Source organism: Chiloscyllium plagiosum, unplaced genomic scaffold, assembly GCF_037043375.1.
Source record: "Chiloscyllium plagiosum isolate Xiang-an unplaced genomic scaffold, Cpla_swu_hap1 HiC_scaffold_39, whole genome shotgun sequence".
NCBI classification, from domain to species: domain Eukaryota; kingdom Metazoa; phylum Chordata; class Chondrichthyes; order Orectolobiformes; family Hemiscylliidae; genus Chiloscyllium; species Chiloscyllium plagiosum.
In genome coordinates, this window is record NW_028270177.1 from 59,263,228 (window position 1) to 59,283,864 (window position 20,637).

The 20,637-nt window shown below is 43.1% G+C and overlaps 1 protein-coding gene across 1 annotated transcript in view; it reads left to right on the plus strand.

Annotated features, from left to right (window-relative positions):
• The first annotated feature begins 1,587 nt into the window (after positions 1-1,587).
• Positions 1,588-20,637, plus strand: part of LOC148138718 (putative G protein-coupled receptor 139) — a 36,130-nt gene continuing 17,080 nt past the window's right edge. Inside the window, exon 1 of the mRNA XM_087981143.1 lies at positions 1,588-1,807. Within this exon, the coding sequence (XP_087837269.1) occupies positions 1,588-1,807 (220 nt within the window). The remainder of the gene's footprint in view (positions 1,808-20,637) is intronic.

Here is a 20,637-nt window from a genome sequence, read left to right on the forward strand (position 1 = left end):
CTAAATTTATCTCGTCCCCCTAGCCAGCAGTTGGCCCATCTCCCTCCAAACACTTCCCGTGTACATACCCATCCAAATGGTGTAACTGTACCTGCCATTATTTTGCCATTAAAGGATTTGTAGAATTTCTTCAATGCCTCATTAACACGATTTGTCCACATTTTTCTGGCCCAATTTCCCCATTGACAATACACTTATTGCCCTTATACTCCCCTCGGGATTCACTTAATCTCAGCTCTGTTTTCCTGACATATGCCTCCTTCCTTACCTTGACCATGACATCAATATATCTAGCCATCCAGCACTCCCTGCACCCACCAGCCTTGCCCATCTCACTAATAGGAACATGTTGGCTCTGGACTCTCTGAAACCACGTTTTGATGGCCTTGCATTTTCCAACCATCCCTTTACCTGTGAATAGGGTATTCCAATCTGCCTTTCACAGGGCTCGCATAACACTTTCAAAATTGGCCTTATTCAAAGTTAGAACTTTAATGTTTACATCAAGTCTTTCCTATTCCACAACTAGTTTAAAACTAACATTTATGCGTAACAGACTTGAATGTTAAATAAACATTTCCTGCCCCTCTGCAACAGGCTCGAGAGGCTGAGTGGACTCCTTGTGTCCCTCTGTAATAGACTGGAAAGGCTAAATGACCTCCTCTTTTCCCTCTGAAATAGACTCAAGAGGCTTCATGGCCTCCTCCTGTCCCTGTGTAACAGATCCGAGACATTAAATGAGATAGCAACACGTGGATTACGAGCAGCCGTTAAACTGTATTTGATGGAGTTACAGAAACACAAACAACACAATGTACTCCAGGTGCCCTCTCAGTAACAGTTTATACAGATGCAGCGACACATCTCTTTGTTTTGAATGAATCTTTCGGCAAAATGTGCCAATATTCCAGCTTTCCACCTTTTCAAGTAGCACTAGGCTAATATGGGCTGAATGGCCTTCTCTTATCCCTCTGTAAGAGGCCCATAGGGACAGAATTGCTTCGGTCTGTTCCTGAGCAGCAGTCTCAATGCTCTGTCTCAAGGTTATGAAAGGATTTGACAACAGGTCACTTAAAACCAGGAGTAGCCTCACACTGGTCAATAAGTACCGTACTTTTTGTTCAGGTATCGAGAAACTTGCCCACCCGACTTTTTTTGATGCGACCGATCTGTTATTTTATAACTGCCTCCATTCCTAACCAGAGTGGAACATATATTGACCCCTGCAGTGTCCTGTTAATACTCTCACATACAAATTAATAAAAAGAGTTAAAAGATTGAAAGGTTTATGATCCATCCCTCAGCAATCCTCATTCATTCCATCCAAACCCAATAAATGAAAAGTGATGTTTTGAACAGGTTAACTGAGCCTATTTGTTCAGTGACTGCGATTAATGCCAATCTCCATGGATTCTAATTATGCCAGTGGAGGGTTTCCATCTTTTAATGATAAATGGGCTCCGTTCAATGTGTTATTCCATAACATGAGCGGGAGCATCACCGACAGCACTGATCGGGATCAGCAGATCCAGAGAGAGGGAGAGGAGAGATCAGAATCTGAGAACATTAGACTGGAATGTGCCAACAATGGATCAGAATCTGAGAACATTAGACAGGAATATTCAAACAATGGATCAGAATCTGAGAACATTAGACTGGCATGTTCCAACAATAGACAGGCGCTTATCCAATTATGTTTGGTATCTTTCTGCATTTGATTGGTTGTCATTATCATTGCGGATCTATTACGCTCTTCTCATTATTCAATATTTTTATTATCCCTTCCTGGCTATCATTGGTGTTCCTGGTGAGTGTCACTGTCCAGATTTTGTTTCTATAAACCAGTTATGACTGTATTACTGTTATTTCATGTAGTCTACACTTCCTGCCACTATTATTATTCCTGTTGAATCTCTCAATCCAGATATTCACTCCACAGGCCACTACTAACTACATGAATGAATGCGTTCAATTACTGTCTCGCTCTCTGCTCTGGCAGTGTTACTCCGGGTCCCTATGTTGATCTATTCAGTTTCAGGGGAGAACCACAATGCATTGTAGCATTGCCTTTGCTGTTAAGAGTATAGAGGTCACCGTCTACTGCTCTGGTTACAAATTCCACTTCCTTCCACTGTTTCTATCCCATCCCTGGCCAATATCTACAGCTGAAGCAGACAAGTCACAACTGTGGGAGATCTCTTTGACCATGAGCTGATTCCTGACACCATGTCCTGACCATTTCTAACTTGAAATACTCACCACTCCAGAATATATCTCACTGCGTATTCCATCTGCTGTTTGAATCTTGAGCTATGAAATACAGGCTTAATGAAGCCAATAATCTGCTACTGACGCTCCCGGCTTCAAACCTGCCGAAGCAAATCTGATTCGAATTCACACCAAACCCCCATCCATCTGTCATTCATGTGTGTGCCGATGTATATTGCTGTTGTGTCTGGCAATGACTTTATTTTAATATTCTCAAACACTTTATCTCATCTGTCCATGAAACTTCCCTCGTTCTCTCTGTTGATTAATAAAAAGCCTGTCAGTTGTTCGTATTTAAAAGTTTCCTCCACGTGCGTTCCTTCTCAAACAGTGAGTTTCGCATTCAACCACACACACACACACACACACACAGAGCAAACCTTCCCATTGCAAGCAGTAATCTGATGCGAGGAAAGTTAGCATATGATAGCAAAGTTTGCAATACTCTCTATGCTGGGCAGATAGTGCAGTTCACTGAACAACACACTAGCATGGCCTGCACAGCTGTCCACGCTGGGCTGTCATCTTGTCCCAGTTTATGTTGTGTGTAATGTTCGGTGAAGCAGATTCAGAATTTGATGTAACAAACCATTCCAGCTGATCTGACAATGCCTTTTTTCAATGTTCTCATTCTTGTCATTTTACTCTCGAAGGTCTCACTTCCCCAGTTAGTCCCACTGCCCTGTCTTTTTCCCCATATTTCCACAACATCTTTTCAGTTAATTAATTGTCTGTTTCTGTCTTTAATGTGAATCTCTCTGTCCCTCTGTATCTTTCCCTGGCCTTGGGTTTTGGCTCCCTAGTGTATCGAGTGCTGGCATTGTGTAGCTCAGAAATACTGAAATGGTGTGTGTCAAACTGTTGTTCACTTCCTGGTATGTCCCATGTGATGGTCCATGGACAGGCGTGTATCAGAAGTTATGAGACACCTCCTTGTAACTTGGTCTGTACCTGTGGTTGTCCCTCTCAGGTGACCTTGCGATCAGTAACACGAGCAAGCCCATTGAGTGAAGGACCAGGCATCTAAATTGCCTGACAATGCTGTTACTTTTTAAATAAAACGTTAGTTTCTCTTTTTTTTTAGTAAGAGGTCTTAAAGGCCAAAGTGCCTACTGAAAACGGCTCAAGTAAATAACTTACGGGGCTTTTAGGGTTTTTAATAAATAGTAGTAACAATGGACAGCTCACACAGACCAGGCTTTCTAGTTTGTTTTTTCTTGCAGCTGTAACAATCACCGGGTGTTTGGGGTCCCAGAGGGATTGGAAGTTTTAGTAAAGTATCCCTAGCTGTTACTCTCTCTAAAGCCTCACTTGATAGTGTTTCCTCCTGGATTGGAGAACTGTATGCAAGAATGCATGTCTGAATGTTCCTTTTTGCCAAGGGGTGTGTTTAGGTGATGTTAATAGATTGAACAGTTCATTTGTAGAACGTACTGTATCCATTATTCGGTTAAGGTTTACAATAGTTAAGTTATTCTAAATTCCTCTTCATTTTGTATGGATTTTCATTAGAGGATAGTGAGGTTGAGCAACCCTATAGCAGCCAAAGGCCTGATCAGGATCTGTTGAAAGACATCCAGGTCATTATCTAAATTTGATGAGAATGATGGGGGAGCCTTTTTAATTTCATTTCAGAAAGTGGCTAAACAAATGCAGTGGCCAGAGAACATGTGGATTTAGTTTATCCAAACAAAGCTGATAGGTATTTGCATCCCTATCGGTGGAGGTGAAGAAAGCCATCTGAAGTGCATATGAGCTTGTGCCAAAAGCCGACAGTGTTTCAGGAATCTAAAAGAGCATTCCTGGTTTAACGCACGTTGTGTTTGAAAGAATCAAACAAAGTAATTTTGAAAGGTGGGGAAGGGTATTAAAACAGAGCAAAGTTATGGCACTCTGAGAGAGACTCTAATTTTGGAGAAGTTCAACAATTCACTTCCTGCAGCCGTGAGAACTCGTGTGGAAGAGCAGAGAGTTACTATGGCAAGATTAGAAGCTGAAATGGCTGATAATGATGATTGGGTTCAGAAACCAAAGTTTGGTTTCTGTGAGGGATTGAGAAGAATGTGCGAGATCTTCTTAAAACATATCCCTGTGAGAGTAAGGTTAACTGGTGTAGGCCAGCATTAGCAGGTGAAGCGGTTACATTACAAAGTGGTACAGAAGGATGTAATATTTTTATGCTGAGACATGATGAGCTATGTCATTCAGAAGGACTATTGGAGAGATGAGACGTGCTCCATTATGTAACGTGTGGTTGGAGTGTCCAGTAGAAACATCAACAGATTTATTCCACAATGGGGAAGGAGGCCTTGAGCTTGGCGTTGGCGTTACAACATTTCAGCATTTAATTTGCCAATAACATACATGAGACAAATCTTTATCACTGATCGTGACCCTTAATGATTTTGGAGAAATTTAGGGAGAAAAATACCAGTCCGTTTTTATTGAGCTTATTGAAATTATAAAGTTGACACGGCGAGAAAACCTAAGTTTTGACATGTTGTGGAGACTTGGATGAAGAAAGACAAAAGGCATTCTGTGGCAGGAGTGAAATGACTGAAATCGAATCGAGTTGTGAACATTTGTATGCTCAGAGTCAATGTAATATATGTTCATTCCAGTCTACTAATAGTGGAAGATTAGGCGGTCTAAAATGAATCCATTTGTGTATATTGATGGATCATTTTATTAAAAGTGGAGTTGTGATAATACTATCACTATAAAAAGGTTATTTTCTCTTCGGGTTTTTTTTTTGATGAGAGCTTTGAAAGGCAGAGGTGCAGAACTGCTCTCTGAAAACAGTTTAAGTAAATAACTGAGAAATCCTTTAGGTTTTATTAAAACGGTGCTAACAATGGAAGGGCAGTGGCCAGCTCTCCCAGACCAGGTTTACTCGTTTTGTTTTTAGCTGCAGCATTCAGAAGCTGTTGGGGATCCCAGAATGGTTGGAAGTGTCAATACTTGATCCCCAGCTGCCTTTCTCTCTGAGATCTCTATTTATGTTGATTTCTCCTGGATCAGAAAACTACAATGTAAGAATCTGTATTTGAATATATCTTTGTGCCAAGCGGTGTATACCAATAAGGTATGGTATCTATTGTATGTGTAATTGTTCCAACATATAAGTCATCCCGAAATGTTCTTTTCTTTGATTGTATTTTAACTAAAGCATTTAAATAGATTATATTTTGCCTAATGTCGAGTGGTTTGACCAATCACAACATATCTGTAAAGCACACTTCCCATCTATATTCAAAATGAGGAAAGGTTTGGGTCTAAGCGGCCTTCTTAAAATATTTTGCGGGAATCTGGTCTGGTCCACAACACTTGTAGCCGAGGGATTTCTAACTGACTCCTGTTATTGAAAAGTTAGTGCAGCAGCAGGGGATGGTTTTCTGGAAGTTATGCTGTGAGCTGCCTCAGACATTCAGGGAGACCTGAGGATTTGGTGACCCTGGGGACTCTTGGATGGAGCCTGGGGACTGGAGTTACAACATCTGGGTCTGCAACATGAACAACAAATGGAGCAGAGGTTGCAGAGAGGGGAGACTCTGAAACCACGCAGTGAGTGTGTGTGTGGGGAAAGAGAACTGCTGCGTCCACCCCGGAATTTTCCGGAACAGCTTCCCAAGCTCCACTTATCCCAGTAGCAGAGTGTGAGGGGACTCTGATTGAATAAGGAGCTGGTCACAGAGCGGTGTCACCTCCTTTAACACGTCCTGCAGCATCACCCCAGGGGGAAGGACGGTGCTGCCAGTGGCTGTTCGGGTCAGTTTCATTCAGCTTCTATGTTCTGGAACTTTTCAAACAGGACTGGGTGACATATCCGTCATCTCCCAGTATGTTGCCATCAATGTAACCATTCAGTGACGGAGGATATATATGGTGAGGTAAATACATTGTTTCTCCTTCAGTAGGGAGCTGCCGGGTGAATCCAGTATAGTGGGATTCCCGATGGTGTACATGGCATCTGCGGAGTAGCCGTGTCAATGGGGAGAGGTAGAGGAACTGAAGGAGCACTCTCTGCATTAATCTTGCAGCGTGCCCATCACAGTACATCATGTTGGTGAATACCCCTGTCCTGACAGCAGCCACAGCCTCTTCATTCACAAGCAGGCAGACATTCCCATCGTCTTCAGATCTCCATGTAGAAAGGAATGAATGTATCTTGGATAAAGGCCATCCCCTTGATACACGTTTGATGACAGCATCCCCCATCACCAAACAAACACTTCAAAGTATTCCATGTGCACGGAGAGCAATGGGGTCACTTGGAGCGTCAAGGAGCAGACAATCAGGGATGGGGTAAAACCTCCCCTGTCTGAACGGGTCAGAGTGAACCCCCCAATACACAATATTATTAATCCCTGTAATCCCTCTCCATTTCAGTAACATACTGCCTTCCATTATTCCTGTAAATGAAATGACAGATTATATCATGTTATTTTGCAGCTGCCAAATTATTATCCATTGCCTTTACCTCTCTGCATCTATCTGTAGACCCTCCACCCTCTCTTGATAATTTAATCTCTTGCTTATCACAGCAACATGACCAAACTCAGTATCTCTATATCTGTTCCATCCTCCTGATCATTGATATAGATTGTAAATAGTTGAGGACCCAGCACTGGTCACTGTGTGACTCCTCTGGTGACGTTCTGTCAAACTGATTTAGACTGATTTATCCGGAGTGCCTGCTTCCTGTTTGATACATAATTCTACCCCATTACTGTGTAACACAGCCGTAAAGCTGAATATGAACAAGGAGCATCAGTCAGGAATCCAACCCTTCGAACTTGCTCTGCCATGGAATACAATCATGGCTGATGTCATCGCGGCCTCTGTTCCACTTTCCTGCCATCTCTCGATCCTCAAACTCTAGTCTCTTATTGTAGATTGCGCCACATGAAAAAATATCCATTCCACATCTACACTTTCAATTACGTTTCGCATTTTACAGACCTCAATGAGATCTCATTTCATTCTTATAAACTCGACAGTATAGGCCTGAACTGCTCAATTTCTCTTCATAAGACAAACACTTCAAATATGGAATCAATCTGATGAAGCTCTTCTGAATTGCCTCCAATGGAAATACCTCATTCTGCAGGACACCCAAACTGTCCTCCAGTTGCAGCCTCACTAACGCCTTGCATAGCTACAGCAACCTTTCTACTCTATCCTTTTACAAATAAACGCTCAAGTTATGCTTGCATTCCTCATTACTTCAGGTACCCGCAAGTGGTTTTCTGTGATATGCAAGCAGGCACCCAAATCCCTCTGCACTTAAGCACTTTGAAGTTTCTCTCCATTTAGATAATAATTTGCCTTTTTATTAGGCTGGCCAACTTGAATAACCCCATATTTATCCACTTTAATTTTCATTGCCAAATGTTTGCCCATTCACCCAATCTATACATATAGTTTTTAAATCTCTTGCATCATCATTCCGAAGTAATTTCCCACCAATGTTTGTGTCATCTGAAAATGTAGCTATAGCATTTTCTATCCCGTCAACCGAGTAATAATGTCGATCACAAATGGTTGAAGCATGAGAACTGAAATCTATGGCACCCAACAAATTGCATTTTCCAATAGAAAATGACACAATTAATTCATCTGACTGCATTTTGTTGGTTAACCAACCCTCCATCCAAGCCAATAAATTACTCCTAAACCGATGCTGTCTGATCTTACCACGCACTCTTTGCAGAAGCGACGTATCTGAATCCTTCACGAAGACCAGATATATTCCATTTCCAGGATTCCCACAATCCACCTTGTTTGTCACATCTTTAAATAACTCAAGAAAACACTTCAATCATGATTTATCCTTTGTAAAACCACGTTGACTCCGATGAATTGTGGTTTACGTTTGCAAATGTCCACAACAATGGATTCTAATAATTTGCCTTAAATTACAATACTTTATTGTTACATTTTACTCCCTAATGTATTCAGTTATTATAAGTTCTTCCCTTTCTAAAACCTTTACATTTTCTTTGAATTCCTGTTTGATTGGCAAAAGGGTTTTAAGAGATGTGCTCCACTTGCTGCATAAGCGGTATGTGTGGCTAACTGGACCCATCCTCCTGCTGGTGTACAAAATCGATGAGATGAAGTCTTTCTGACGTTCCCATGTTATCATCTCCAAGGCCAGAATGACCACCCCCTGTAGATGCGTTAGAGGAGTGGGGGATTATGGAAACTTCCCGTTGCTGTGCAACATTTTGAGGGGCTGATGGGTCTTCTCATATTTCTCCATAATAGGTGGAGGTACTGTACGGTCTCCTCATGTATCTCAGAGATGGGACTAAGATGGCGATTGGTCTTCTCTTGTTCCCATACAACAGACACGTGTCTGAATTACCTCCTCTTTTCTCATGAAATAAGTCTCAAATAGTTTTTATCCTTATCCAATTCTCTTGCAACAGACTCGGTGGGTATGAATGGCTTCCTGCTATCCCAGTGTAACAAATCTCCAGTCACTGTGTGACCGCTTTCAGTTCCTATGTTACAGACTTGAGGAGGCTGAATGGACTGATCCTGTTGCTGTGTAATAGGATACTGGTGCAGCATGGCCTACTCTGGGGCCAGTGTTGTAGATTCGAGGGGCTGATTGGCCTCCTCCTGTAAATATACATCAGGCTCCAAGGGCTGAACAGCCTCGCCCTATTCTGGTGTAACAGGGTCAAAGGCCTGAATATCCTTCTGTTGTTCGTGTGTAACAGGCTGAAGAACGGAATGGATTCCTCCATTATCTGTGTAATTTGCTTCAGTTGTTGACTCCTTCCTGTCATCTATGTTGAAATAAGGTCTTCTTTCATTTTTGTAAACTCCAATGGCTATTGGATCAACCTGATCTTCCTTTCGTTATAAGTTAGCACCTTTATTGCAGGAATCAGTTGAGGGGACCATCTCTGAGCTGCTTCCAAGATAATAACATCCTTTCTTCATCGAAGAGACCAAATCTGTACACACTACTCCAGATGTGATCTCACTAAGATCCTGTACAGCAGCAGCAATGCTTTACCACCCTGCTGTAAGGTTCCCACCCAGGTGAGAGCAGTCTCAGCTCTCTGGGGGAAATACAGAGCATTGTTGAACGATCATTGTCCTTCTCTACTCCACTAGCATAACGGGAGATCTGGAGAAAATGTCACGATGATGCTTAAGAAGATCATAAATGATGTGGCAAGATGATCTCTATCATTAATCTCCCCAAAGTCCACGTCACTCAGATTCTACAGAATCTTGTAAGGTGGAGCGTAAAAACAGCAAGGAGCAGGAAACATTGATGGGGGTTATATATCAAAGTGAAAGCTGCAATACAAATGTTGGGCACGTTATAAAACAGGAAAATGAGATATACACAATTGTGGCTACTGCAGTAATAATGTACTGTTTACATTGTATCTAAACTGTGTTAACCAAACTGAATGCTAATGCTGGGAAAAATGGATTTCATGAGCATGTGTTAGATAACTGGCATTAACATTTTGTTGAGCACAGAGCTAGAGATCAGGTTATTTAGAAATTGATGTTGGATGACCAGAAAAGCTAATTGAAAACTTTAGTTTAAAAGGACCTTTTGGGAACAGTGACCACAATGCATTGGTTTTCTTTTATGCTGTTTGAGTACACGGTAGTTTTTGTTTTATTTGAAGTAACTGTTATAAATCTGAATCATGCAAGCCCTGAAGGTGTGAAGAGAAAGTGGGCACTGCAGCTGCTGGAGATCAGTGGCGCTGGAAAAGCACAGTCAGGCAGCGTACGAGGAGCAGGAGCATTGTCGTTTCGGGCACAACCCTTCATCAGGAATGAGGCTTCTGGGTCAAGGGAGCTGAGAGTTAAATGAGAAGGGGGTGTGGCAGGAGGCAGGTAGCTAGGAATGCGATAGGTAGATGAAGGTGGTGTTGAAAGTGATAGGTGATGAAGGGAGACAGAACGCCTCATCTACTGCATCCTTTAAACTCAGTGTGGTCTTCTCCACATTGGCGAGACACACGTGGATCATTTCAGAGAACATCGCTGGAACAGCCACATTGTCCAACTCCACCACCTTGTGGTTAAACACTTTACCTCTCCTTTCCACTCTGCCAAGGACATGAGAGTCCTGGGCCTCCTCCATCGCTAAACCCTAACCACCCGAAGCATGGATGGAGAAAGGTTGTTCTTCTGCCTTGGGACCCTCCAACCACAGGGGATTAATGTAGATTTCACCAGTTTCCCCATTTCCCTTAACTCCACCTTATCCCAGTCCAATCTTCCAACTCAGCACACTCCCCCTTTTGAACGTTCCTATGTGTTCATCTTCCTTCCCATCAATCACAGGAGAAAGAAACAGTTTCTTTGTGTCTATTTTCAATGCAGAATATCCCGAAATTCTACCAGAAATACCAAGTGACCATGGGACTTGTGCAAGTAAAGTTTAAGATCATTCTTATCAGTGTTGAGGTCATCTTTGAAAAGAAAACTGGATTGAGTATTTGTAAATCTGACAGATCAGATGTACTTCATACAAGAATTTCAGAGGAAGCAGCAATAGACGTATTGATTGCATTGCGAATTTTCATGTTATTTTCCAATATATTCCTGAACGATATTTAGCCAATATGGATATGGCAAAAGTTATAAATATTATCCAACAGTTTAAGAACGGATGAAGATGGAGATTGGTGAACTACAGATCAGTTAACTTGTAATCCGCGGTCGTGTGTCTCCTGGGCTGAATTACAAAGAACGTGTTACTGGGTATATAGAAGGTAATGGGAAAACTGGGGAGGATGATCATGCATCGATGAAACGAAAACCATACGTGGCAAACATTTTTTGGAACGGTTTGAAGATGATTCTTGTGGACGGAGGCAACAAGGAGCTAATGGATAACGTATGGTTAGATATTCAGGAGGATCTTTTTTAAGAACTCTCCCACTACCTTCATAAGAAAAGTTAAAGTGAAAGGAATTGGGAAGAACGCGTGCAAATAGGAAACGAAAAATTAGGTTAACATTCATGTGTATGTAATTGCAATATAGAAGATGTCATGCACCAGCTGCATAGAGTGTTGCTGAGACTAAACTGAGTATTGTGTACCGTTCGGAGTCCCAATCTAAGATAGAATATACTGACTACAGAGGAACTGAAAAAGGTATTTTCCAGACTAATCCATAAAATGGCAAGATTGTCTGATGGGGAAACTCAGTCTGTGATCTCGAGTTTCAAAAGATGAGACTTTTGAAGTTGAGATTGTAGTGAAACTTAGAAGCTTAGGAACAGAGAGGGGACTGAATAACAGAGAGACATGGAGAAGTGCAAGCAGGCGATATTAGGGAGAATCCCACGGTATTCTACACGGACAAGTAGAACAGAATAATCAGCAAACAGTTAGTGTCCATTAGAAACCAAAGGGGCAATCAGTGCGTCAACCCGGAGAACATTGATAGATTGGTACATGTAAATATCACAGCTGTTTTACTTGGGAGAAGGAGGATGCAGGCACAGAATTCAAGAAGATGGACCGGAAAGCTCTTGAAGAGATTGATGTAAAATATGAGCAGGGGTTTGAGGCTTTGTCTGGTATAAAATTGGACAAATCCGCAGGTCTGGACACTGTTGGAGTCAAGGGAAGAAATTTTAATTGGAATCTGACCACAGGGGAGGTGCCAGAGGACTGGAGAGCAGCTAATATGATTCCACTTCACAGTAAGCATGGTAGATATTTGCCAAGGTAACTACGGATGAGCAAGTATTAGATCACTGTTCGGGAAACTACTGGAGAAAATAGAGAAGGAGAAAATCGAAGTCCAATCAGAATCGCAAGGTTTGATCAGGGATAATCATCAGGATTTTATTAGAGTGAAGTCACACCTAATGAATTTGATTGAATTAGGCTGAGAAGGTCGCTTATTTAGTTTTGCAGCAAGGCCTTTGACCAAGTTCCACATGGAAAATTGGAAAAATAATGTAAAATCTCACAATATCAAGGATAACTTGACAAGTTACAACGAAAATTTTCTTAGTGTCAGGAGGCAGAGGGTGGTGGGAGAAGTCTGTTTGTGTGACTGGAGACCAGTGTCCCCTGGTGTACCACAGAGATCAGTGCTGTGTCCCTTATTATTTGTAGCATTCATAAATGGTACCGATGTGAATCTGGAGGGGGAGGGGGGTGGGTGGAGGGGTGGGAGTTGTGATAAGTAAGTTTGTGTTTGAAACAAGGATTGGCCGGGTGGTTGGCAGTGAGGAGGAAGTTCTGATTTTACAGGAAAATACAAGTGGAATGATCAGATGGGCAGATCAATGGCAGATGGAATGTGATCCTGATAAATATGAGGTGATGTACTTTGGAAGGAGGAACCAGACATGGGGTGTACACAATGATTGGCAGCACACTAGGAAGCTCACAGGGTGTTTCTCCACACATCCCTGAACGTGACTGAACAGGGTAATGGACTAGTTAAGAATTGAACCTTGGGTGTAGCGTTTATTAATCAGGGAGTAGATTATAAATGCTATAAAGGGCTTGATTTAGTCCATGATGGAGTACTGTATGTCGTTCTGGGAGCCACATTACAGGAAGGATGTGATTGTACTGGAGTGGCTGCAGAGGAGATTCACCAGAATGATCCCTGGGATGGAGTATATCAGCTATGGAGAGAGGCCGGATAAGCTCTGGTTGTTTACTTTGGAGCAGAGGACGCTGCGGGGGATGTGATTCAGAAGGATAAGTTAACAAGGGGCATGGACAGGGTGGATAGACAGCAGCTGTTCCTTTTAGACAGAGGGTCAAGAACCAGGGAGCACACGTTTAAAGTGGGCGGCACGGTGGCACAGTGTTCAATTCCCGCCTCAGGCGACTGACTGTGTGGAGTTTGTACGTTCTCTCCGTGTCTGCGTGGGTTTCCTCCAGATGCTCCGATTTCCTCCCACAGTCCAAAGATGTGCAGGTCAGGTGAATTGGCCATGCTAAATTGCCCGTAGTGTTAGGTAAGGGGTAAATGTAGAGGTATGGGTGGGTTGCGCTTCGGCAGGGGGGTGTGGACTTATTGTGCCGAAGGGCCTGTTTCCACACTTTAAATAATCTAATCTAAAAGTGAAGGATTCGAGGTTCAGAGAGGATTTAAAGATTACTTCTTTTCACCCAGAGGGTGTTGAGGTCTGGAATATACTTCCTGAGAGGGGAGTTATCACGGCTAACCTCTCAACCGTTAAAAATACCTGGAAGTTTCATAACATTCCAGGCTATGGGCCTGGTGTTGGAAAGTGGGACTAATATAGATCGTGCTGTATTTCTGTTGGTACAGTAACTATGCTCCTGTGAGTGTATGATGTGGAGCTGAGCAGCTTAAGACATGAATTGGTGGGTTTCTGAAGATAATGTTCACAATGATTATAGGAGTGAACTGTTATAGCTTGTCAAATTATATCAATGTGAGAAGTATAAAAAAACAGTGCAGATTTTTTTTTTCCAGTTTGAAACCAGAGAATGGAGAATGGGAAACAGGGAAATGGCAAAACTATGAAGCCACAACTTCAGTTCTGTCTTCACAGAACTTTCTGACAATACCAGGACAACCAAGTATGGTGTGTGAAAACGAAATAGTACATGAAACACAGAATATAGTAAGTAAATTGTTTGGGAGAAATTATTGGGACTGAAAGTAATGGTCATAGACAACACTAACATAGATTTATGAAATGGGAATTATGTTTGAGAAACTGACGGGGAGATAAATGAAAGAGAAACAATGGATGTAAAACACGTGGATTTTCAGAAAAAATGTTGATAAATCTCCCAGCCTAGTTTGCAAAATCAAATCTTAGTAGATTGGGGCGAATATATGGCCATGTTTCTAGAATGGGACAGCTGGCAGGAAACAGTGAATAGAAAAAAAAAAACAGACATGTGAAGCAACAGCCTGACCTGGTATTTAAGGTCTGATTCTGTGAGTATGACTATGTCCCAGACACCCCGTCACCTTCCTCGGATATCTACTGTTTCACCAGCAGGAAAGACAAAGCAGACGTGGTGGCACAGTGGGATACAGTTGGAAGGGAATTGCTCTGGGAGTCCACAACAGTGAACTCTATCCCAGGAAGACTCATGGCATTAGTTTACACATGAGAAAGGAAACCTCCTGCTAATTACTATGTACCAGCCTCTCCCAACTGATGAGTCAGTACTCCTCCAAGCTGACCAACACTGGAGGAAGCACTGAGGGTGGCAAAGGCACAAAATGTACTCTGGGTTGGGGATGTCAGTGTCCACAAAAAGAGTGGTTCAGCAGCAGAATTACTGCTTGAGCTGGCCGAGTCCTAAAGGATATACCAGATAGACTGGGTCTACGGCAGCTGGTGAAGGAACCCATAAGAGGGAAAAGCCATATTTGACCACAGCCTTACTAATCTGCCAGTTGCAGAAGTATCTATCCATGACATTATCGTTAAGAGTGACCACTGCATAGTTATTGTGGAGATAAAGTCACACCTGCACATTGAGAATAAGCTCCACCAGCACAGGTGGCACTATCACCGTGCTAACTGGGACAGACTTCGAACAGATCTATCTGGGTTTCCATAACGTGTTGCAAGTCATCAATAGCAGCAGAATTGTACTCCAGCACAACCTCATGGCCTGGCTTATCCCGCTCACAACAATTACCATCAAACCAGAGGATCAACCTTGGTTCAATGGAGTGTGCAGGAGGGCAGGAGCAGCACCATGCATACCTGACAATGAGGCGTCAGCCTGATGAAGTCACCAAACAGGACAACTTGTGCGCCAGACAGCATAAGCACTAAGTGATAGACAAAGCTAAGTGATCCCACAAGCAACAGATCAGATCTAAGCTCTGCAGTCCTTCTAGTTCTAGATGAGAATAGTTATGGACAATTAAACAAGTCATTGGAGGAGGAGATTCCACGAGTATCCCAATCCTTACTGACGGAAAAGCCCAGCACTTCAGTGTATAAGATTAGGCTGGTGCATTCACAACAATCTTCAGTCAGAAGTGCTGAGTGGATGATGCACCTCAGCCTCCTCCAGTGGTCCTCAGCAATTCAGTTACCAGCCATCAGCCAATTTGATTCACTCCACGCGATATCCAGATTCAGTTGGAGATACTGGATACACCAGAGGGTACATACTCTGACAACATTCTGTCAATAGTACTGAAAAGTTGTTCTCCAGACCTTGTCACTGCCCTCACCAAGCTGTTCCAATACCGTTACAATTACATTTCCCCGATTACGTGGGAAATTACCCCAAGTATCTCCTGTATATAAAAAGCAGAACAAATCCAATCCGGCCAATTACCACCCCATCAGTCTACTCTCGATCATCAGTAAAGTGGTGGAATGTCTCAGTGCTTTCAAGCTGCACCTGCTCAGCAATAACCGGGTCAATGACGCCCAGTTTGGGCTGCCCCAGGGCCACTCAGCTCCTGACCTCATTACCTTGGTTAAACATGGACAAAAGAGCTGAATTCCAGAGGTGGGGTGAGAGTGACAGTCCTTTAAAACAAGGCTGTCTTCTCCCAAGTGTGGCATCAAGGGGCGTAAACAAAACTGGAATCAATGGGTATCAGGGGCAAACTGCCCGCTGGTTAGAATCGTACCTGACATGTAGGAAGATGGTCATGGTTGATAAAGGCCAGTCAACTCAGCTCCAGGGCAAGTCTGTTGGAGTCCCTCGGGCAGTGGCCTAGGCCCAAACATCTTCAGGGCTGCTTCATCAATGACATTGCCTCTATTCTAAGGTCATAAGTGGGATGTTTGCCAATGATTGCACAATATTCAGCAACATTTGTGGCTCCTAAGATACTGAAGCAGTCCATGTCCAAATGCAACAAGATCTGGACAGTATCCAGGCTGAAACGTGGCAAGTAATATTCACGTCACACAAATGCCAGACCGTGACCATCACCACTAAAATACAATCTAACCGCTGTCCCTTGGCATTCAATGGTGTTACTATCACTGAATCCACAGTGGGCTGCAGTGGTTCAACAAGGCAGCTCACCGCCACCTTCTAAAGGGGCAACCAGGGACAGGCAATAAATGCTGGCCCAGCCAGTCACACCCAGATTCACGAAATAAATAAATTGAAAAAGCAGATTTTTTTTAACAGAGGAAGGTTGCTGAGGTATCATAGGGATCGGTGCTCGGGTACCAGCTGTTCACAATATCCATTAAAAATGTGGTTGTGGGAATCAAATACAATATATCACAACCTGCTGAGAAAACTAAAGGATGTTGGATTGCGAGTGGGTGAGGAGGTTGAAAAAAAGTTTATGGGTAGAGGTGACGATGTGCCCTTTGGTGGGAACAAGAGATTGGCAGCTTTTCATTTGAAAAGGGATTGTTTGAAACATGTTGATCTAAAAAGCGACATATGGGCCTTTTTGTTGTTTCTTTTGGCGCAGACCTCCGAGGTCCCTGCAGCGCAGTGAGGTCTGAACCCAGAAGTCAATACTGGGAATGGCATTCACACGCTGCCCAGTGTACATAGACCCACCAAGTGGGGAGCTGTAACATTGTAAACGATATGGATCTCCATGTACACCAGCCACTGAAACCAATGTTGCAGGAGCAGAAAACAGTTAGGAAGATCAATGATGTGCTGACCTTCATTTCAGGGGGATTTGAATCCAGGAGTAAGGGTGACTAACTGCAGCTGTACAGAGTGTTGTTGAGACCCCGTCTCAAACACTGTGCAGTATTGTGTGCAGGTTTGGTCTCAGTACCTAATAAAGGACAAAACTGACATTGAGGGAGTGCAGTGAAGGATGACCAGACCGATCTTTGTGATGACAAGCTTGTTGTGGGAGCAGAGTTTGGGGCGACTGGGCCTGTGTTCCATGGGGTTTAGGAAAATGGGTGGAGGTCTCAGTGAGATATATAAAGCTCTGACAGGGTGAGACGGATTGGAAGCAGGGATAATAATTCCCCAGGCTCTGATGTCTAAAACAAGGGTCCACAGTATTAGGTACAGGCTGACCATTCTGCAATGAAATGACAATAAATGTCTGCCCTCAGCGTCTGGTGAACCTGGGGAATGCACTCGAATCTGGAAGCCAAGTATCGAATCGTCAGAAAACAAACCTTCAAGCACAGCGAGCTAACTTGCATACATGCAAACTGTTATTTTTCTATTATTAGTGGAATTTGGGAGTTCTTTGTCATTCATGTATTAACAGATTACGAGGTGAGGTGAGCTTTTTTGGGTTTGTGGTTTTAATTAACAGAAGTGCTCGACATAGATGTCTTCACAGTTCGGGGCCCTGCCATAAGGGACTTGGGTAGATTTGAACAGATTTCGGGTACAAAATGTCCCAGCAAATTCCAACACGTTGCAATTAGTGACCTAGTTCTTCAAATAAAACCGGTCGGAAAATCTGTTTAATTTTGTTCACTGGTGGTTGTTTAAATTAAAACAGAGGGAAATGGCTCTTAACATTACTAAAGAGGTTCCCAAATTTGCCAAGAAAGTTGAGAAAGACTGAAGCAGGACATTTATTAGAATTAGCAAATAGGTTGGAATTGGGTTTAACCACGGACAGAAGGAAATTTGAAATTATAATGTAGTTGGTTAAGCACATTGATGTATCAGAGAAACAGACAAGTGCAATCGAGTTAGAAAAAACTTAAATTGCAAATATGGCAACTGAACTTAGAAGATAAAGTAAGAGACGGAAACAGAGTTAGAAAAAAGAGGAGAGGGAAAAGAAAGAGAGAGAATTTGAGATTCAGAAGTTGTGAATTAGACTATAAGTTAAATTAATGGAGTTGAAGGGAGAACATCGGGATGTATACAACTATGTTAGTACTTTGCCATATTTCGGTGAGAAAAATGTCAAAACCTTTTTTATTTCATTTGAAAAAAATGACTCGGCAGATTATGTGTCCAGTGAACTTGCGGGTAATGCTAGTTCAGACTAAGCTGGTGGGCACAGCTGGTGAGATATGTGTAGCACTGTCAGATGATGGGTCAAGCGATTATGCAGATGTCGAATTGGCTATTTTGATTGGTTATGAAATGGTACCAGAAGCACATAGACAGAGGTTCATAAAAATTGAGACGGAACTTGGTCAGACTTAGGTTAAGTTTGAAAGAATTAACTACAGTCATTTTGATAGTTGGGTGTTGGACTTAAAAATGGATAAGACCTGTGAGGCTCGAAGGGAGATTATTCTGCTGGAGAAGTTTAAAGACTCACTTCCAGAGATGGTAAGAATTCATGTGCACGAACAGAAAGTTCAAGAAGTGAGAAGCGCGGCAGAAATGGCAGGTAAATATGCATTGGTGCATGAGATGAAATTTAGCTACCGGGAGAATTTTCATGCTATGAAGGATAAAAATTGGGAGAAGGAAAGTTCACACATTACAAAGCGAATAGTAGCGCACAATAGTTTACCACAAGTGAAAAAAGAAGCCCAAAGGGGTTGAAAGGAGGTGAAAGGCCTCAGGTGTTCTCAGTATAAGGCAGTGTAATACATAAAATGACAGTGCCGATGGTTTAAGAAGGGCACTGGGAAAAGGTGTTTTCACTGCAGTAAGCTGGGACACACTGTGATGGTCGTTGAAGGAAGGCATTTTGGGGAAAGATGTGGTAGAAGAGGCTAAGCCAGTGGCATTAGTAAAACTGGTAAAGGAGACCCCAAGTGGAGCCGTGGAGCTGCAGGAAATTGCACAGCCTCTGCAAGGGCTGGGTATGGAGGCAGTGCCTAATCTCTCTAAAGAATTCACCTCTGTAGATAAAGTTTACTCAGAAAGATCAGGGGGAGTTGGACAAGAAGTTATAATTTTGTGAGATACGGGATCTGCTCAGTCTCTAATAGTTGAGAAGTGAGCCGCCGGAAAAGCACAACAGATCTGGCAGCATCCGAACAGCAGGACAATCGAATATCAGGCAGAAACCCATCGTCAGGAACATGGTGGGGGGACAAAGGGGCTGAAAGATAAATTCGAGGGTAGTAGCTGAGCTGGTGGGATGGTCACTGGGAAGGCAATAAGAAGATGTAGGTGGGAGTAATAATGATATGTCGGTTGGGAGGATGGAGTCGGAAGGTGGGAAGCAAGCTGGCCAGTTAGGGCCGTTCAAGATGGCAGTACTAGGTTGAACGGTTGGATCTGGGAGAGGTTGGTGGAGGGGAGATTTGAAATTTGGTGAAGTCAACGTTGATGATGGTTCTAGTTTGAGGGTTCTAGTTGTCCTATCACCTATCCACAACACCCTCCTCTCCGACCTATCACCATGACACCCCACCTGCGTCTACCTATCGCCTTCCAAGCTATCTTACACCCAGCTCCACACCCATCCTACTATTTATTTCTCGGCCCCCTTCCCCCTCCGTTACCCCATCCCCCACTTTCCTGAGAAGGATTTAAAGTCAACTCTTCTGCCCCTCGGATGCTGCCTGGTTGGCTATGCTTTTCCAACCCCACACTTTTCAACTCTCATCTCCAGCATCTGCAGCCCTCACTTTCTCTCGGCCTCTAATCGTGAGAGATGAAAGTATTTTCACTCTTTCTGACGTATTAATCAAGATCGTGACAATTTGTGGAATGGGGTTAGAAATTAAGCATTCCCTTGTGTAACATCAGGTTGGAATGCCAAATCAAGGTTGGGGAAGTAACAGTGACAGTGAGTAACAGAGTGTCATTTCCAGGAATACAGTTTGTTCTTGTGAACGATTTAACAGGATCCAAGTTGGGCGTGGCACCCCTTGTGTTGGAGAAGGCAAAAGAAAAACTAGGGAATTGGGGAGTTAAAAGAAAAATACCCAGGATTTTTCCAGACTGTATAGTAACAAGATTGTGGGCGGCACGGTGGCACAGTGGTTAGCACTGCTGCACTCATAGTGCCAGAGACCCGGGTTCAATTCCCGCCTCAGGCGACTGACTGTGTGGAGTTTGCACATTCTCCCCGTGTCTGCGTGGGTTTCCTCCGGGTGCTCCGGTTTCCTCCCACAGTCCAAAGATGTGCAGGTCAGGTGAATTGGTCATGCTAAATTGCCCCTAGTGTTAGGTAAGGGGTAAATGTATGGGTATGGGTGGGTTGCGCTAGCTTTCGGAGATAGCTTTCGGAGCGACGCTCCTTCATCAGGTGATTGTGCAATCACCTGATGAAGGAGCGTCGCTCCAAAAGCTAGTATGCTTCCAATTAAAACTGTTGCGCTATAACCTGGTGTTGTGTGATTTTTAACTATTATGGAGTGTTAAGGTAAAAAGGGAGGTGGAGGAGTTGGTAGCTTTCTTTACTCACTGTGGGCTCCGCTGAGAGATTCAGTCAGACCAAGGTCTCATTTTACCGCTCAGCTGTTCAAGGAAGTCATGGATAGTTTAAGGAAGTCATGGATAGCTTAGTC